The sequence below is a fragment of the Cibotium barometz genome, chromosome 26 (genome assembly GCF_041138505.1).
Source record: "Cibotium barometz isolate CiBa-2024 chromosome 26, ASM4113850v1, whole genome shotgun sequence".
NCBI classification, from domain to species: Eukaryota; Viridiplantae; Streptophyta; class Polypodiopsida; order Cyatheales; family Cibotiaceae; genus Cibotium; species Cibotium barometz.
In genome coordinates, this window is record NC_141071.1 from 29,109,768 (window position 1) to 29,130,258 (window position 20,491).

Here is a 20,491-nt window from a genome sequence, read left to right on the forward strand (position 1 = left end):
CATAATAGAGACACAAGGGCAAAGTTTGCCTATGAGGAGTCAGCAAAAAGCCAAAAGGATGTTGGTTCTTCTCAGGCTCTATCCCATGCTACTGCCATTCAAGATGTGAAGAACTTACAGAGATTGATAGACTTGGGGTCTAGAATTATGATCAAAATAGAGGATGTTGATGCTGACAGACAGATTCTTTTGTCAAAAGAATGCACAGGGATCTTAATGAACAAAACTACAGAGGTCTCAAACTCAATATTTTTACTTGTTTATGGTAAGTTCCTAATTGTTTGTTACAATGATGGCATTGAAATTTTGAGAGCCTACTGTGACCAAACCGTCTTTGTTGACAGCATGATGAGATCCAAGTTACCTCTAGACATCCAACCAATGGTGTATATTCTAGACCCCCACTTCTCTCAGGTTGTAAGGAATTTGAGAGAGCCAATAACAAGCTTAGCTAAATGGCTTACACACTTCAACTTTCATAGGGTCAATACCATCATTTTTCCCTCACTCAGAGTAAGTGAATGCTACTTATCATCTTGATCTTTTCACCATGTCTACTTGAATACTGACTAATTTTTGTCTTTCTTTTGCAGTCGACATTGGAGCTTTGTATGCATTGATGTTCAGGATGACTGCTTTCTCTTCAACTCCTTATATGGGACCCATCGAGAGCTTAGTCTGTATGTTTCCCTTCTACAAGTTTGGTTATTTTTTGGTAAGGTTATTTTGAAATTGTTTATAAGTAAATCTCTCTTTTGTAGATGCTTGAAGAGACTGTTCAATGCCCTTGATCACATTCCCCAATGTCAATCTTCTAGACTATGTTAAACCTCTTTCCATGCCTGTAAGTGCTACCCTTCCCTCTACACTTGCTAGTTTTCAATATGATGTAACAGACTGCTTATGATTTTTAATGCATGTCTGGACTCCACAGTAGAAAGATGGGTACTCTTGTGGATGGGTACCCAATTAAATTTTGCTCAGATTATATCGACCTATTTCTGAGGCCGTGAGATTATAGAGAGTACAATTGGAATTACATAGCATAGAACATGAAGAACTACACCGATAATCACTTTATTCCCCAGTAAAGCCTAGCCCAAAGAATGCCTTTTTTCCTTCACTCTTTTCTTTACATTCGCCCGAGTACTACACATTGGCAAGAATAGTTACAAGGTTGTTACAAGAAAAGATCCTAAGCTTTTTTCCAATGGATATGCTTGGCAGCAGTCCACCGCCGGATGGCTACCAACACCTGGCGATCATGGTGGATGCTGTGCTAGCAGAGCAAAGCCCACAGTGGCCTTATTCATGTCAAATAAGAATTGCTTTCTTTATGGGTAAACAAAATTTTCCTTCTAGAATTCCTGCGGTTATGGCCTTGTCCACACTTCTTCTTCAGGTTCGTCATCCTTGGAAAAACCTCGTGAGACAAATTTAATGGGCTTGTCCAGAGTATACCTAGGCTTGTAAGCCCTTCTCCTCTTGATCACCCACTCATGCCCTATCCGAGTTTTCTCATCTACCCGGTGGAACTGCACTTCTATTGGCTTGGCATGTGGGAACCTTTTTCTTGCTCTTTCCATTGCCTCAATGGCCATTCCTGTTGTAAAGGCATGTGGTTCAGTGTATTCTGGGAAAATGGTTGCGTCTTCAAAAACTGTTTGCTCTTGCCCTTTTAACCTTCTCCTTCCCCCTTTTGACTCCACCTCCACACACACAGTGTCCTATTGGTTTCGGAAGGGTTGTTGTCATTTCTCTTTCTACCAACAAGCTTTGTGTTTGGCAAGGGGCACTGGCAGTTCTACCCTATGGGTGAGCTATTGCCTCCTCACCCAGGTCCGGAGGTCACAAGATTCCCCCACTTCCCCATATAGCCTGGGATCCGGATGAGGGGATCCTCCTGTGTGTTGACTCCCTTACCTGTGAGCTGCTCTGCCCTTGCTTCTCCACCCTTTCGTCCAACTGGTTTATAAATTGTGCAATTTCGTTCCAGTTGGACGGTTGCACTGCTCCCACTTGTTTCACAGCATGGATCAGACTCCTCATGTGTTTGAGGACTGTCTCCTTGCAGAATTCCATACTTCCTTGCTTCCTCTCTCCCTCGATCCTTTTCTATATTTTCTCCTTTTTTGCCTTCTCTCTTTTGCCCACTCCTAGAAGTCTTCAATCATTTTTTCTTTGTTTCTCACTTCCGTGGCATAAGCTTTTTTCATAGCGCGTATAGTTGTTCTTGTCTCTTTTTTAGATCGACATGAGCTGTCGTCAGAGCGACGTTCAACTCATTAACCATCACTTTGCTCCTTTCTGTCTTGTGACCCTAGTTCCAACTGTTCCTGCCTCCTTCTTTAGGGCTTTAATCATCTCCCTATCTTGTCTTTGTTGTTCCTTGTATTCTTCCACCAATCCTTTGTACTCTTCAAGCTGGGCCCTCAGGGCAGCTTCATCATTAGCCCTCTCTTCCAACCTTTTAGTTGCTGCCCAAGCATGCTCTTGCAGCTCGTGTCATCGAGGATAATGTCCATTGATGTACCTTTGTAGATTACGAGCTCCTTCCCTTTCCCCTCGGAGTGCTCAGCCGATTTCTTGCCGCTCTCTTTCAAAAGCATAAACCACTTTTTTTAGCCCTCTGCCTCTATTTCTAGCTGCTTAATCTTTGCCTGCATCTCTTTTTTTGTAGTGGTCTCTCCCTTGTTGTGTCCTGCCTCCATGCCATTCTGGCTATCTCCAGCAGTCCCCACAGCTCTCGTCGGGCATGTTCTTGCTAGTTCTACAGTATCCGAATGTTTGGATCCCCCATCCGAATTCCTGTCTTGAGTCTGGAGGGGAGTTATTTACTTGAGGTGTGGGGGCTTGCATGGCCACTGTCAATTTCCTCAAATATTCCTCCCATGCCTCCTTTATATCCTCTATCGCGTGGTTCTCCCATTACTCCATTTTACCCGCCTCCAGCTCATAGACCTCAAGAAAATCTTCAGCGTCCAATATAGCCAACCAGGCTTGACCAACTCCACTTCATCCTTATCTTCCCTAGCCTGGACTTCTCTTATGATCCTTAAATGTTCTTCCCTGATCATGTTTACCTGGCCCTCAGCCCTAGCTTGGCTTATAGTGGCCCACTTCACCTCTTCTTGTAGCTGCTTATTTGTTTGTTCTATCCGGACTTGGGCTTCCCTCAGTGCAAGCATCTCCTATTTTGTTTCCTCGTTTACCCTCTGGAGCCTTGCTAATTGTCTTTTTATTTCTTCCATCTGGGCTGCTTCTATTCTTCTTCTTCTTAGCTCCTCCTGGAGTGGTGCATGTTAACTTCTTAATTCTTGGATGGTGGCCTCCTTTTGCCTAACTTCAGCTTGCAGTGTGGTTATTTCCTTTGGCCCCATTCATCATGCATCTTTGCAAATAGTTGAGGCTCCCCTATACCCAACCTGCGTCAATACTTTCTAGAAAAATGGCAGGATAGGGTTTAGGGGGCTCTACCTGTGATTGCTCGAGGTGGATGGGATCTATCACCATAATGCCCCTCTGTTCTCAAGGTGTAGAGTTTCTTGGGTGGTGCTTTCCTACTATTGTATCTGTAGGCATTGTGTCTTCCGACTCTGTTCCACGAGCTTGCGAGAGAATGGACTTCCTGATTCCGGCAAAGTCCTCCTTGAGCTCTCTATTGCTCTTTTCCTCTGCTCCCATCTTTCCTTTCATCCCCTTCTTCTTTTCACCAAACTCGAATGCCCTCTTCTTTTTGAAAGGCATCTATCTTGAGCTCCCCTCTTCTTGGGGATTTGCAGTCGATTCCTCCTCATGTTCTAAGCTCTTTTTGTGGCCTTCTTCTTTGTTCTTCATCTTTTCCTCTTGCCCAGCTCCCTCTTATGTTCTAAACAATGCATTTATGTTAGGGCCAATCTTTGTCTTTGTGTTCGGGCGGTTTACCTTACCAATCTGATCCTGGATGTTGTTATACAGAACCTCTGCCCACGCCACTTTATTCTGCAGCCTTCACCAGTTCATATGCTTTGTGTTTGGATTAAACTTAGAGACAATAATTGGAACCCTATTGGTGATTATTTATACCATAATGGTTATCTTTTCTTCCAAAAGAGATTGTGTATTACACAACCTTTCACACGATTCACAAACTTAGAGACAATAATTGAAACCCTATTGGTGATTATTTATACCATGATGGTTATCTTTTCTTCCAAAAGATATTGTGTATTACACAACCTTTCAGACAATTTATATTGGAGGAAATGCATCAACCACCATATATGGGTCATCAAGGTGTTTCAGCTACTCTGCAATTAGTCTCTAGAGAATTATTTTGGCCTTATCTTAAACAAGATGTAGCAAAATTTGTGGCTGAATGTTCTATTTATTAGAAAATTAAAAACTATAAAGGTAAGACCCAAGGACTTCTTACTCCTCTACCAATCCCTAATGATACTTGGGAACAAATATCTATGGACTTCATTACAGGTTTGCTACTATATCGAGTCAATGATATGATTTGGACTATAGTTGACCCTTTAAGTAAGCAAGCATATTTCTTACCTTGTAGTTGACCATTTAAGTTCTTAACCTGTAAGAAAACTTTGACTTCTCAGCAAGCCGCGATTATGTTTATCAAACAAATCTTTGTACATCATGGATTGCCAAAAGTCATTGTTTTTTTACAGAGACTCGAGATTTTGTAGTAACTTTTGGATAACTCTTTTCTCTAACTTAGGCACTAAGGTAGATTTTTCCACAATTTTCCATATGGAAAGGAATGGACAAATTGAGGTTACTAATAGTACTATCTCTTGGATATACTCAAAGCTTATGTTGCCCAACAACCTAATTCATGGGAGAAGTACATTCATCTTCTCCAGTTTGCTTACAATAATACTCCATTTGACTACTGGTCGAGCACCTTTCGAAACTGTGTATAGAAAACCTTTGCCTATTCTGGCAACTAGACTTTGCCACAAAATCGAAGCTATTGATCAATTCACTATTGATTTTAGTAGCATTTTGAATTATGTAAAACATTCTATTGCTTGTGCTCAAGAACAATATGTTAAGAAAGTAAACCATAAATGTAAAGCAATATCTTTTGAAATTGGAGATTATGTACTTTTCAGAATTGAAAAGCATCGACTTAAGTGTGTTGAAAAATTTCCAGTTGTTAAGATTTCTCCAAGATTTTATGGACCTTTTAAGGTGATTCACAAAATTAATGATGTTGCATATAGACTTGAACCTCCTCATTGGCAGATTCATAACTCATTTCATGTGAGTTTGTTAAAACCTTTCAAAGGATGACTTTCCACTCATCATGTGTTGTATAGGAACCACCTCTTATTGAGGGTGAGGAAGAAGTTTTACTTCCAGATACTATCATTGATCTCATCAAATTACATCAACTTATAATGGAAATCAATATATCAAATATTTAGTGACTTTCCAAAATCATCCTCGTGTGAAGATACAAGATGGGTGCGTGAGAAATATTTTCATGCCTTCCATGAGATCCTCCATTCTTTTCAACAAACCCGCAATTGAGGGCAATTGCAAACTCAAGCAAGAGGGAATGTTATGGGAATATATTTTAAGCCCTCTTAAAAATATTATTCTACCCTCTTACATAATTTGGGATGCTTGGATTATCTTTATGTCAAGCCAAATCATGTTAATATCATGGGTGATGCCATTATAAATATTAATACATTTGGTGTATATTGACATATGGTTGGGGCCTCCTATGTTTGTTCAGTTGGTTTGTAAAGAAGGGTGATTCATGGGTTACTTACGCCTGACAAACATGTGTGTGGTTATGGTTTATATACTTATGAAATATTTGTTTACCAATTTATTGTTGGTTATTTTATAGGTGAAGAGGATTCCGAAGGTTGAGGCACAAATTTTTGTAAACAAGCTTTGTAAACAAGCTTTGTAAATACATGTGCTAGCTTGTGCACATTTTGGTTTATTTTGGAAAGCCTTAGTTTATCAAGCATAGACTTGAACTTTAATATTTTATAAAGCGTGATATGCTTTAAACCCTAGCCTCAATTTATGTACTCTATTTTGAGCATAAGAGAGTGTCGTGCAAGAAAAGAACTCTTTTATATTTTTGGAGGCTTTGGCCTAATTTGGAATAAAGTATTGGGTAAATACTCGTGTGGGGAGAGGCCACACACATGAGGGGGGATGACTGCACCCAATATTGGAGTCGCGATTTGTGAGCTAAGTATTATTTGTTATTTAGTCAAATATTGAATATGTTGAACACGTGGTTTTTGATGAATTATTTGGTTTGATTTAATCAATTTCTTACAAGTTTCTTTTTACTCTATTTTTCTAGAATTGGATCCATGTCACTAACATAACTTTCTTTTCAGCGAGTTGATTCTTCGTTACATCAACTTTTGCCTATGCCTAAGAGGCCATGAATTCTACAAGTAGCATATGCTTTGGATTGACTTTGCAAAACTGTGTGAACAAACAATGCTTTTGACACTCACCCTAATAACTATGTAGGATCTTTAGACTCCGACTGATCCTCTTCTTCTTTCTCACTCCATCTTAGCCCTTTCAACCCTTCTAAATGAAGATATTTATGCATTGGATGACCAATGGGGTGGACACTTCTCCCCAAATGATGTGGCTTCCATCATAATGCACTCGGTTGCCCTTACTTCTCCCCAAACCATCTGGCTTCCGCTATAATGCACCCGATCACCCTTAGATAACCTGCACCACATGCCCATGCGAGCACACATGCTGACTTCTTTGATGGACTTTGGGCTCTCTAGCTTCTTTCAAACATGAACACCCGAGTAAAAGAAATCCCCAACTCATTATTTGAGGGGGGCTCTTAGTACACCTTATGATATAGCAGGGCATACTCCTCTTGCAAATCAGGGCGTACCATGCTAAGGTGTATCTTAGCTTTCTTCTTGTGGAGTTGTGTGAAAACAGCCATCCACTACTTGTGAGGAATATCCTCCTCTAACAAGGCTCTTGTATCTTGTCCATGCAAGCTAAGCCCATACTCAGTGTGAAATTCCTCTTTCGTATAACCAAATCAGATCAATCTTGGAAATTGAATATCATGTACTCACGCATCCTCTCTGCAAGAGAACCAAATAATCTGTAATAGCCATATGTACATGGCAATGTGACAAACCTAGAATACTCACTTGAAGACCCAGGAGAGCGTGTGGAGTCCTCATTTGGGTAGCAAACCAATTACAATAGTCACAGTAATATAACAGCAAAGAACCTATAACACACACATAAGATGATGATGATAATGGGGAGAGAGAGAGAGAGAGAGAGAGAGAGAGAGAGAGAGAGAGAGAGAGAGAGAGAGAAATACCTTGGAAGCCAAATTGTTCAATGAAGACACAGTCCTAAAGCAACACTTTCGTCCAGCTCGTTCAAGAAAGTAGAAAATGAAGAAGGTTTATTTTTGTTCAAGGAAGCAACAAACAGAGAACTGGAACAAAGGAGCCGCCCCACGAAGTTCTGTATGTACATTCTCATGATAAAGTCGTAACTCCATTTAGTTATGATATTGGCATGGCTCTTTTTGTTTGAATTGACAAATTTTATTATTTTGAGAGCTTTATTAAGTACCCAAAAAAAGTTGCAACTCCATTAAATGATGATAATCATTTTTGTTTAAATTGATAAATTTTATTATTTTGAGAGCTTCCCATGGAGCTTTAAACCACCTATTAAGTAACCAAAAAAAGTTATGTAAGTGTACCACCTTACCTTGCTTTCACCCTTATATATTTTATTTATTTCATATTTGTGCTTTCTTTTGAATAGGGAAGACAACATTTTAATGTACATTTAATGATGATTTTCATAAATTCAAAAAAACTGTTTATAATCTTTCAACTGATTCAAAGTTGCATAGAAATAATTGTTAGGAGATAAAGTTAAGCTTTCAAACTAGCCATAAATGTTGTGCATTATGCTTCCATGACAGGCTTTGAGTAGAAATATAATCATTTAGTTAAACTTTCTTTGGTTTTAGCTATTCTTTTTCATGAACCTTAGTCATGTCTATCGTTTTTTTTTGGGTATATTAGAGTTTTTTAAATTGTTTTGTATAGTGTTTTTAGCCTTTAAGGAGAAGACTTTTCATGGATATCACCTCATAAGTGATGTTTTGTTTTGACCTTTCAAAATAGAAAGGTCTTCTTAGGCTTTAAAAGGAAACATCTTATTTCTTAAACAGTGGGTCACGTTGGGCATTAAGTGAAGGGCAATTATACGCGCATAATGCGAAACAATAATAACCTTGACACACTTGTTGTTGCTTAATAATATTATTAAGTCCATCCTAGCTCTTTGTGGACTTATAGATGATGGTTGAAGAAGGAAAATCCACAATGCCAAATCTTGACGTATGTAGGACAACCAAATATATTGCACAAAATTAGCCCTCAAGGAGATGGCACATCAACAATAATTCTCAATAAAAGACTTGGAGATTTGATCTTTATATCTAGGTCTTCCATTGAGTTCATCCATTAATTTTCCCCTTTACCTTTTATCTCAAATGTATCTTATTATATACTAAGATATAAGCCAAAGGGTCTCATTTGATTGCTTCATCATTTTTTCACAATTTCGCTTCAATGGAAGCCTTTACAATGATTGATTTCTAATCTAAAGCTATCAACTGCTCATAAGAATGTAGCAAAAACGTTCGTCAAAATTTTGTTAAATATCACACATGTGAAAAGTTAGTTCATTAGTAAGTAAGAGCGGGAAAAATTGCATTACATTACCAATTCAAAAATAAAAAACCCACTTTAGCAAGTAAGAGAGGGAAATTTCGCATTACATTACCAATTCAAAAATAAAAAACCAACATTTGGGATTGTGACATCTCTCTCTTTTTGTGAGTGTAGTCCATCTGTGTAAAGCCTAGGCCTAAAAGAGCATTTCGATCGCCAAGGTAACTTGGCCCGAGAGCATTAAATGAGGTCTCCTTGCTTTGCATTCCCATGCAAGCTAGGTTGCTTTTCAACGGGCGTCATGCCCATTTTGGGGCATTTTGTTCGTAAAATACATCCACTTATTTTGAGCGATGGTCAAAAAACAGGGTAAATTGTGAAAAAACATGCATTATCTCCTCTAAACCCATCATTTTGAAGGGTGGCACAGCCCATTAGAAATCATCCTTACACGCAAGTGTTGCTAACATATGCAGGACAAAATGGCCAAGCTTTGAGAAGGAAAATGTTGATTACATTTTTCGCAGCCAAGTTAAGCACGAATATAGGTGCCACCTTAGCTAGGGGCATGGAAATGGTACTAAAGAATGGATGATATGTAGCGTGCACCCATTATCCGAGGTTCCAAGTGCCCACCCAACCGTCCATTTCATATGGGTAAAGACCAGAACTCAAAAAAGAATGGGGTGTCCGGGTACCGAGCGCCCACCGACCTTCATGGCCCGAGTGATGGGTGTGGGTAGTGTGTCCCACGAGCCCAAATTGAAGGATAGCATCGGATACCGCCTGTGACTAACGGGGCGCTTCTTAGAGAGAGAGTGTGCGTGTGACAGCGTGTACACGTGTAGCAGGCAAGAAGCACTTTTGATGGCCCATGGGCAGTTGAAGGCTTGACAGCTGCTGCAAGTCAGCAATAAGGTCGACCGTGGTAGTGACGCTACCTAGAGAGAGAAAGAGAGTGTGAACAGTGCCAACTGCTGCTACTACTATAGCAGTTAGGGAGAGAAAGAGACAGTGAACAGTGCAACATAGTATATACTAGAGAGAGAGGGCCCTTAACGGACACCCCAGAGCGAGGAGAGAGAAGACATGCAAACAAAGGCGAAGCTTGGCACCGTCACCGTCACCGTCACCGTCACCGCTCCTGAATAACAACAAAAATTCAAACCATAAACAAATAATAATGGTCTTAATAAATTAATGCTATTAATAAGACGTGGGTAGTTGTTGGTATGGGCCTTCCCTTAAGTAAATAGCTAAAACGTTCACTTTGTTTAAAGCCTTGCAACGTCCATTTTATGGATCCTGTAGGAGATTGGGGATATGTAATGTCCGGGCACGCATGGAACACACTACAAACCCAGACCCCGCCCGCCAAGCCACCCCAAACATAATAATAATCACGCCTCTAAAGTGTTATAAAAAGTTTAATGCATAACATATACTATATTTAGACCACTATACATTTTCTTGTGCAGAAATTGATCCCTTTTTGTATTGCACCAAGCACTCCTCTAGATTGTTTAAAAATGTTGTGCAATTATGTCGAGACCACTATCCATTTTCTTGTGCTTGAATTTCTTTATTTTACTATAGCCCACTTTTTTATAGCTACATTTTAAATCATATATTGCCTATGACAAATATCCCAATTTAAGAGTAAGCTTTATTCACTTGATGCATCTTTTTTTTTTTTTAAAAGTTAAAACAGCGGAATATATTAAAAGAAAAAGATGTTACAAGAACCCATGTGGAAGGTCCATGGGGAGACACATTGGTCTGGAGTACCCTTCAGAAAAAGGGGGACAAAACCTCTGAAACAAAACTGAGACCAGATCGGCCAGCACTGCATATAAACAGCCGTGTTGATGCAACAGTTCGAGAGACAAACGGCAGCCAGCCCCTCTTCTATTTAGGGAGAGAGGATGGTTCAAATTAGAGAGCAGATGACTAAGGGCTAACAACATTGCAGCATGACTACTTTGATGTACCAATTTGACAAATGAAACCTGAAGCCCAGACTGAGGCTCTAGGCAGTGGCCAGCCAGCCCCAGTTGCAGCAAGATTGACCTTTATTCAGACGAGAGGCTGAGAAAAACTCGTGACCAGAAGTTAGGGGCCATGAGGGCTTAAGGAAACCCACAGCAGCCTTCTGAGGCCTGGATGTAAAACTCGGAATTCTGGAGTCTTCTTTGACATTCCATCTGAAGCTCTTGTATCATAGCATCCTTCGTTAGACAATGCGAGGAGACATGGAATCTCTTCCATTTCCTCCAAGGTAGTTCTTGCCACCGGTCCACCTCCATGGGAGCACCACTCGGCCGGAGATGATGAATTAGCTTGAGTACACTGTCAAGAAAAAGATAAAAGTGGTGATTAGTTTTTGTTCCATAAAGAGCTTCATTACGTTGCTTCCAAACATGCCAAAGAAACAAAATTCTGACGGAATGCCACATTAAAGGGTCAAGAGAGTGGCATTCGCCTAAGAGGACTTCTTTCCAGCTCAAAGGGATTTTCCTAATTTTCTTAAAAGCCTTGTTAAGAACATCCAAGAATTGTCTAGTGTCAGGGCAAGAGAAAAAGAGATGGGGGACCGTTTCAATCTTGGAATTACAGCGGGGGCAAAGACCGTTACCATGCCCAAACTTCAGGGCTTTCTCAAGGGTCCAGGTCGCTTTGTGCATGACAAGCCAGGCCAAAATGGCGTGTTTTCTTTCATTAGCGAAGGCCCAAATGAGCTTAAAACGGAAGGCCCATTGATGTTGGTTCCAGGCCAAGGACCATCTCTTATTGAGCTTAAGAATCAGCTTACTTGCATGCCAGTTGTTAGGTAACTTGACCAGGTTACTGGAGTAGCCCCACCGGATGGCTTTAGAAAAGGTTATACAGTCACAACTCAACCCCGGGGGAATGGACACCTTAAGAGCATTACACCTCTGAATGACCAACTCAACTCCACTACGAGACAATATGAATTTATTGCAGATTTGATCTCTGTTTAACATCCCCGTTGAGTCACATAAGTCGCCCCAAACCTTTATACCAGCTTTGAAACAAGAAAGACTGGTCTGGAACTGTTCATTGGAGATCGGAGACACAAGATGTCCAAACCACACAGAAACTGTGCTGTAGGATGTGGACACTTGATGCATCTTAGCATCTAGCGGAGCATAGATGTGTGTGTGTGTGTGTGTGTGTGTGTGTGTGTGTGTGTGAGAGAGAGAGAGAGAGAGAGAGAGAGAGAGAGAGAGAGAGAGAGAAAGAGAGAGAGAGAGAGAGAGAACTTAAGATGTGTGTGTGAGAGCAAGTTAACTTCCTTGCTAATTTTTTCCCCGCTTCATATGTTGAGGCCACTTTCTTCATGTTAACATTGAAATATGAAAGTGTTGGAATAAGCACATAAGTGGATCCATTTCATTACATGTTCACATAATGAACCACACGTCAATCATCACTTTTTGCAACCATGCACAAGAGGATACTCTTTAAGTGCTTTTCATATCTCCCATGTTTGTTCATAAAGTGGGCCTTCTTCATAACATCACTTAATGTTAAAGCCACAATGTTTATGAGATACAATTAACAAGTGTTGTAGAGGAAAAGAGAGGTGCCATGTACATTTTCTAATACAATCACAAACCAACATGTCTTCGAGTGGGTGCTAGATCATCTCAAGCTATTTGCAATATCTTAAAATTTTATTTTTTTCCTACATTATTTTAAGCATAATCAACAAGTATAAAAAAGTAGCATTATTACTTAGTTTAGAACCTTCTTTTAATATAGCTAGTCTATTCTATTATGTTGTCCTCATCATAGAGAACAAGCTAATACGTATTTTAGAAATGCATTCTTTAATATAAAATCCAACTTCCATTACCTTTGCCAAAGCATTGTGGCTACTAGAGATCATGGTTTGGTTACTTGAGTGAATCTTACATACATTAGCAAAGATAAAGAATGAATATGGGTTACTTGTGTTAATCTAACATTCATTAAAAAAGATTTATTATGAATAAATCTCAATCTTTATCGTGTAAGCTTTGATAAATTTCCATTTTGGTAAGCGTCGATTCTTTCCCTTCCATAATAGGCCCCCCTAGAACATTTTTTTGATTAATTTCTATGGAATATGCCCTTTTTAATACGAAGGGTCCCCAAGGCTAAGGCTAAAAGGTTAATCCTACCCTTGTATTAGGTAGGATTTGGCATGTGTGAAATTTTTGGGAAAGTGTGCATGCATGGGGATGAGTGGCAATTAAGGGGGGCTCAGTCATGGGCGTCCTCTGGTCCTTTCTTCATACGTGCTGGTCCTTTCGTTCACCTCGCTCCTGCGTCGCATTGGTCCTTTCTTCATACGTGCTGGTCCTTTCGCTCACCTCGCTCCTGCGTCGCATGGGGCGACTCAGTCGTGGGCATCTTGTGCACCTCCTCTGCTACTAAGGGGAGATGCGGGCGTCCTGTGCACCTCCTCTGCTATGTGTTGTGTGGGGCTACTCGGTCGTGGGCGTCTCTTGTGTGCACACCTCCTCTGCTATTGAGGTGTGATGCTACTCGGTCGTGAGCGTCTCTTGTGCACCTCCTCTGCTATTGAGGTGTGAGATGCGGGTCGCTCCTTTCTTCCTATGTGTTGCTCAGAGCTTCCACGTGTCGAGTCGTCTAATGGTCTGTTGCTGGTTCGATTTGATGAGAACCCTAATTAGTTGTTGTTTAGTTGCTAATTAATAATTATTTGGTTCAATTTCTTTAGTTGTTATCTACTTGCTAGTTCGATTTGATGAGAACCGTGCTAATCTTATTTAATGCTAGATTAATGTAAAATTTATAAGGCTAAATGGGTGTTAGGTACGATTTAGCATGTGTGAAAATTTTGGGACAATGTGCATGCATGGGGGCTAGGTGGCAATTAAGGGGATGCTGCTCCTTTCTTCATGTGGGGGTGCTCGCTCCTGCGTTGCATGGGCGTCCTCTACTCCTTTCTTCATGCGTGCTAGTCATTCCATTTTCTAGGGGGGGCCTTGCTCTTGCGTTGCATGGGGCGGCTCGATCGTGGGCGTCTCCTGTGCACCTCCTCTGTTTACTGAGGTGAGATGCGGGTTGCTCCTTTCTTCCTGTGTGTTGCTCAGAGTGTCCACGTTTGTGGTGGTATGGACCATTACTAGTTGTTATAAGTGCAACCAACTTCTTTGTAAGATTGAAGTGAAATCAAAAGCACAACCTCTTGAGGAGTTATGTAAAAACATTACAAGCACAACCTCTTGAGGAGTTATTATGTAAAAACATTACAAGCACAACCTCTTGAGGAGTTGCTATGTAAAATCATGATAAAGCATATGCAACATTGAGAAGGTAATTAACCCCTTACCTATCATTTTTTGTAAAAAGATACACCCATTCTTGTAAATTTTGAGATGGTAAGGGTATGCACTCCTTCTATTTAGATTTTTTTAACTTTTGAATTGAAAAACCCCTTACATATGTAAATTTTGTTAAACTCTACAAAAAACCCCAATTTTTTGTTGAAGTCATGTGTGCTTACATTATTTTAGTGGCCACCCCAATAAGTTTTTTTTTTCATCTAGTAGTAATGGCTAGGGAAAATATGGGTGAATTGCTATCACCATAGTTTTTAAATTTTGACCTTAAATTTTAATGCTTGAGAGGATAAGAGTATACACACACCCTTAACCCCTTGCTTCATACTTTCCCATAATGTCCTTATGAGGCTAGCAAGTGGTAGATTTGAGCAAGTTGTGGATGGAGACCAAGTGGTGATTAGCATAGTGGGGAGGGGTAGGTAGATGAAGCCCCAAGCAAGAAGCTTCTCGATAGGAGATTAGATGTAAATGAATGCAAGAAGCTTCTCGATAGGAGATTAGATGTAAATGAATACAAGAAGCTTCTCTATAGGAGATTAGCTGTAAATGAATGTAAGAAGCTTCTCTATAAGAGTCAATTGAAGCCAAAATAGCAACCTCTATTTCCTCTCGTAGAGCAATGGCTATAGTTAAAAAGACGACGAATTGCTATCAACATGACATAGTCTTTGAATTTTCACCCCACTTTGCTTTGGGGGACGTGAGGATACATGCACCCTTAACTCCTTATAGTAGCTCCCAGTGCGTCTATAAGATCCTACTTCCTCACCCATATGATCATGAATATCCTTCCTCACTCATTGCGTCTATAACGTCCTTCCTCACCCATATGATCATGAATATCATTTCATTCCCCTAGCCTCTAGTAGGATCCACCTCCATGACCCTAGTCTCATCATAGTGGGCATGATAAGATATTGTTGGCGTTCTACTTTGGCTATCGAAGTGATTGTCTCTCACCTCGATCATGTGGTCAATAGAGGCTTTACACACTTGGCATTGCCCATCATATTTATGACACAACTTAAGATAGGCAGGTGAGGGCAACTCATGGACATGAAGTCTCCTCACGTACTTGCTCACCAAATTCCAATATGTTTCATGTGTAAAAGCATCTCAATGATCGATAGGAATGTGACAGAAAAGAGAAGATTGCTAAAAAAGACAACCGCATAAACAATATTTGAAATAAACTATACAAGATTGAATTCAAGGGCAAGATGGGAAGCCACCACTCCACATAATAAGGGTGGAACAATTTAAAAAATAAGAATTAAGATTGAAAGAAGAGAAAATTAATAAGGGAGGAACAATTCAAAAGATAAGCACTAAGACTACAAGAAGATAATATTAATTTTCAAGGACCGCGTTCGATGCTTAGGGACTTTTGACCTACTACTTCGGGGCTAGGATGATCGAGATTATTTGTAGAGGAGGAAATGGGATTTGCAGTCCCAACTTAGTAGACATCGATTGCACGCAAGATAATATTAATTTTTAAAATGAAGGTGGGAAGCCACAATCATACGAATTTTGAAACCCAAGGAGCAAAATGAAAATGGTGTTGCTAGACTACTACTAGTAGGTAATAGGAGAGTGTGAGGAAGAGTTATCCTCTCTCAAGGTTAGAGCGATGAGATGTCCCACTTTTAACCTACAACATGTTCAAATTTCTAATTTTTTTGTCTCACAAGGTTTTTTTAAAAAAAATCAAAAGCAATAGTTATAGTAGGCTGAAAGCATGAAGAAAAGAAAATGCTCCATTTTCTTCTCATTCCAAAAAAGTGCTAGAAAAACTCAACTTGTAGAGTATTTTTTTTCCCATGTTGGCATTGTACATTATTTTAGTGAAAAATCCGGTATTTGTGTTTTAAGTAGTAAATCGTATTTAAGCATTGCCTTTCTGCAAGGCACAGTGAAATTAATTTCCATCGTGTATAATTAAAAAAGGCAACGGTTTTAAAAGCAAACAACAGATGCTTGGCGCTCCACCAAGGCGGTCACGGAGGACAGATTTACCAAAGATTGTAGTAAAAACGAGATAGGTGGAGGTTAAAAGAGGTGAAAAAACATTGCTTGGGTGGCCGTTTGTCTCGGGGCACGGGGTTGTGAAGTAAAACCAGAGCTGTTTTCTGGAAATCGACGGAGGTTTTGTGGAAAACCGGGCGTGGCTGACTTCTTTACATTCCTTACTAAAAACTACACACGGCCCCTCTCTCTCTCTCTCTCTCCTCTCTCACACACACACACACTCTCTCTCTCTCTCACACAAGTGAGAAGCATATAACCTTCTTCTTTGTTCTTTAATTCTACTTGCTTTCTAACCTTGCACTTTTCCTTACAGATTTTTTTTCCTGCACTGCAGTTGTAGGTAGTGGCCTAGTGTTTTTGTTTTATTTCGCCCACCTTCCTCATCACTGACTGGGTTTGTTGGTTTGTCCCCCTCTCTCTCTCCCTCTCTCTCTCTCTCTCTCTCTCTCTCTCTGCTGTGCTGCGCTGGTCTGTTTGTTCTTTGTTCTCTGTCTGTTGCTGCTGTGCAAATCCCTTCTCACATAGATTAGTGTGCCTTCTCTTCTTTCTGTGAGACAATTGCAGCACAGTTCTCTCTCTCTCTCTCTACCCTATGGCTGCTTCTGCAGACTAGAGTTACCTTCTGGGCTGTCACCCCCTAAGGAGGAGGCGGACTTTCACCTGCTTCAGGTAACATAATCAAAATCCAATCAATCTCTGTCTCTCCCTCTCTGAACTGCTGAAGGTTCGCTCTCTCCTGTCGTTCCTCTGGCTTTCTGTTGAGCTGCAAGGTGTGTTCTGGAAGCCCCTACCATGTGCACTTAGTACTTGCCATCCTTGTCCTTAGGCTCTGTTTCGGTACCCTATGTACCAAATTTTACTTCTATCTTCTTCCTGCTTTAATCACTGTAGAAGCTGTGCACTTTCTAAGAGAAGTGTTTTAGAGTACTCTTTTCTATACCTCTTGACTGACCTGTGCCCTCCTGTTCTGTTCCCCTTTGTGGGAATTTTTTGCAGGTATGTATAAGAATCAGCTGCAAGAGTTGGCTCAGAGGAGCTGCTTCAACTTGCCTGCTTACTCCTGCATCAGGGAAGGGCCTGACCATGCTCCCAGATTCAAGGCCTCAGTCAACTTCAACGGTGAGACCTTTGAGAGCCCCAACTACTGCGCCACTCTCCGCCAAGCCGAACACGCTGCAGCAGAAGTCGCCCTCAACACTCTCTCCAAAAGGGGGCCTTCTCAATCCCTTGCTGCGAAAATCCTTGTAACTATTCCTCCCTCTTGGTCTGATGGTGTATGGCAATGAACTCCATTCTACATCTTCAAATCCATTGGTTTACCTTCTCTTTTGTGCTGTGTATTGCAAGGATGAGACGGGGGTATGCAAGAACTTGCTGCAGGAGACTGCACAGAGAGCCGGGGTCTCTCTCCCTGTCTACACTACCATCAGAGGAGGGCCAGGTCATCTCCCCGTCTTCAAGTGTTTAGTGGAAGTTGCTGGAAGGGTATTTGCTGGCGAGCCTGCCAAGACCAAGAAGCAAGCAGAGAAGAATGCAGCCATGGCAGCATGGTCTGCCATGAAGCAATGTGTGTGATCCTTTCTGGGTCCCTATTTTTTTCCCCCTTTTTTCATCCTGTGGGTAATGTGGGATTATGGTTTTCTGCTTGAATTTGATGAATAGGGTGATGTGTTTCCTGCAGTGACACAGGCCCCTTTGCTTATGGATTCTGAGGAAACTGCCTCAAATGAGCTTGACAGGAGAAGCAACTCAGGTGCCCTCACTTTGTACAGAAGAGACGATAGGGCCCAAAGTACTTCTCAGATGCAGGCTGCCCATCGGAGCTATGGTGGTCGCCCCAGGGTTAGAATGGTGAATGTGAGGGAAAGGAACCACCTGAGCAGAGAGGGCAGCCCAGCTGGGCCGTTTCACCATGGGAGCTCCTCTGCATCCTTGCCATCCGGGGAGAGGAATTATGAAGCTGGAAGGTTTTTGTTTAGCCAGCAATCTGGTGCAGGCCGGAGCGGTGACTCTCTGAGGTCTGGGGCCACGCATCAGAGGAGCCACTCTTTGTCTGGCGTTGACTCTCCGATGCTTTCACAACAGGAGGCTCTGGCAGTGAGCAGGGCGACTGCAAGCGGAGGTGGTTACCTGGGCAGAGTGATGCCTTTACCCCGGCAACATCAGCACCAACATCAGCAGCAGAGACTAAGCCGCCTATCGCTTCAATCCTGCAGTGATAGATTTGAATTAAGGAGGCCTCTTATGGAAGAGCTTCAGCTGCTCCAGAGAGAAGGGGATGATGACTGGCTGAGTGGAGTGGACAGCACCACCAACCATTTGCAACAGCAACAGCAACAGCAACAGCAACAGCAGCAGCAGCAGCAACAACAGCAGCAACAACAACAACAACATCAATTACAACAACAGCAGTCAGGGAGTATATTGGACAGAGGGAATCCCCGCCTACAGCATAGACGAGCTATGTTTCAATCCCAAAGTGAGAGGTTTGAGTTGAAGCCGAGCTTACTTGATGAGCTATACCAGAGAGACGAAGAGGATTGGTGGTTGAGAGGAGAGATGATGCAACCGGTGGCGATGCTTGAAAGAGAGAGATCAGCTATGTATGGGGACCGGGAGAAGGGCTCTTACACGTTTTATGATGGGAACAGGGGGTCGTATAGCGGTACAGAGAACGTGTCCTATGCTGCTGGTTATAACAGTGATCATGGCAGCATTGGCAGCCCTTACAGTAGTGGCTACAGGGATGGATGCAACACGTCTTATGGTGGCTACAGTGAAGGTGTTACCCAGAAGGGCTCTTATATTGGCTGCAGTGAAGGACCAAAGCTTCCATCTTCATATGCAGGCTTCAACGATGCATCTCAGAAGAGCTCCTATGGTTGCAGTAGCTATGAGGGAGACCGGGGCTCCTCCTACAGTGTCTTTACTGTTGATGCTCCCAAGGGATCTTTCTACAATGATGTTACCAAAAGTGCCTTTTCAGGTTACCCCAACACTAGCAGCAGCAGCAGTGTCCATGATGATGAGGTGGGGGCTTCTTCCTCGACATCAGTTTGGTCTCGTCCTGCACAGTGGTGGATGTCTCACCTTCCTTCAAGCCCTGCCTCTGCTGCGGTGGCGGTTGCCCAGTCATTGGGATTACGCCCAGTGTCCTCCATGGCTCCTCCAGTCAGAGTTCGCCAAACGGTGGCCGTATGCTCGGCTCCCCCTCAACGCATGGCTGTAGACACCACCACCACCACCGATGCCAATGCAAATACTCATGCCCTTCACCATCGACCCCCGCCTCCTCCTGACCACTCTTCGTCCATTGATGCAGAAACATCTACCCGCCGGCTTTTTGACCAACTGAGGTTATCCAGATAATATGCACCTATCTTACATGTAGCATAATGCTTCCATGCCACTCACATCTGGGCCTGCCTGGTTTTCCACCCATAATCTTAGTTCTCCTTTTCCTATGTTTTTGGGGACGACTCGATTCATCCAGCGTGAAAGCTTGTATTGCTTCTAGCTGGGTGAGCTGAGCTGACCTTTCTTGGACAGTGAACGCTACTGTGCAAGGAGTTTGATAGTTTCACTGTGTATAATTTTGCCAGAGGTTTTCAGTAATGTCTTCCCTTCCGCGGGCGTGGCTCCGGATTCAGCCCATTATTGAAGGATCTATCTGCACCTTTTCCACATGTACTTATCGACAGCAGGCAAATAAGAAAGCCTGGCCGATTGTGGCAAATCTCAGGCAAAGCCTTCCGGAGGGGTGATATGATGGGTCCACCAATATAAAGTCTCCTCCTCCTGTCTCTTTCTCTGTCTCTGTCTCTCTCTGTCTTTCTCTCTCTATCTGTTTCTGTTTCTGTTTCTCTCTCTCTCTCTCTTTCTCTTTCTCTTTCTCTTACGGAGGACAGGATCCAGTTTTGCAACCAGTTAAGTTAGTGTCTTGTTCCAAGCCCCCATGAAATATCAACAGTATTTTTACTCGTATGAATTTATAAGTGTATTTTTCTTTTCAGAGGGTGCCCTTCTCCGTATTGTGATGGTGTACAGATTAAGTGATTAAGGTATCCAAGTGCAAACTGTGTTCAACGCTGTCTTTTATCTTCTTTCGTGCATCTTGGCATGCTTATCGTGTGTTGTATCTCTGTGTTTTTCTTATCGCGGTGAGAGAGAGAAAGAGAGAGAAGAGATAAGAGAGAGAGTGTGTTTTGGGCACCGAAACGTATAAATAAACAAGAATTGTGCACTTAGTAAGGTGTGTCTCTTTGTGTTGTGTGTGTTTTTTTCTTATCGTGTGTGTGTGTGAGAGAGAGAGAGAGAGGAGAGAGTGTGTGACGTACAAGAATTGTG

General features: G+C 41.8%; 1 protein-coding gene across 1 annotated transcript; it reads left to right on the forward strand.

The window, feature by feature from the left end:
• Positions 1–16,443: 16,443 nt before the first annotated feature.
• Positions 16,444–20,156, forward strand: LOC147623849 (uncharacterized). The gene is made up of 4 exons (XM_086820487.1): positions 16,444–16,813; positions 17,141–17,388; positions 17,492–17,711; positions 17,826–20,156. The coding sequence occupies exons 2-4, from the start codon at positions 17,143–17,145 to the stop codon at positions 19,511–19,513; spliced, it is 2,154 nt and encodes a 717-aa protein (XP_086676613.1). The 5' UTR covers positions 16,444–16,813; positions 17,141–17,142; the 3' UTR covers positions 19,514–20,156.
• The last annotated feature ends 335 nt before the right edge of the window (positions 20,157–20,491 follow it).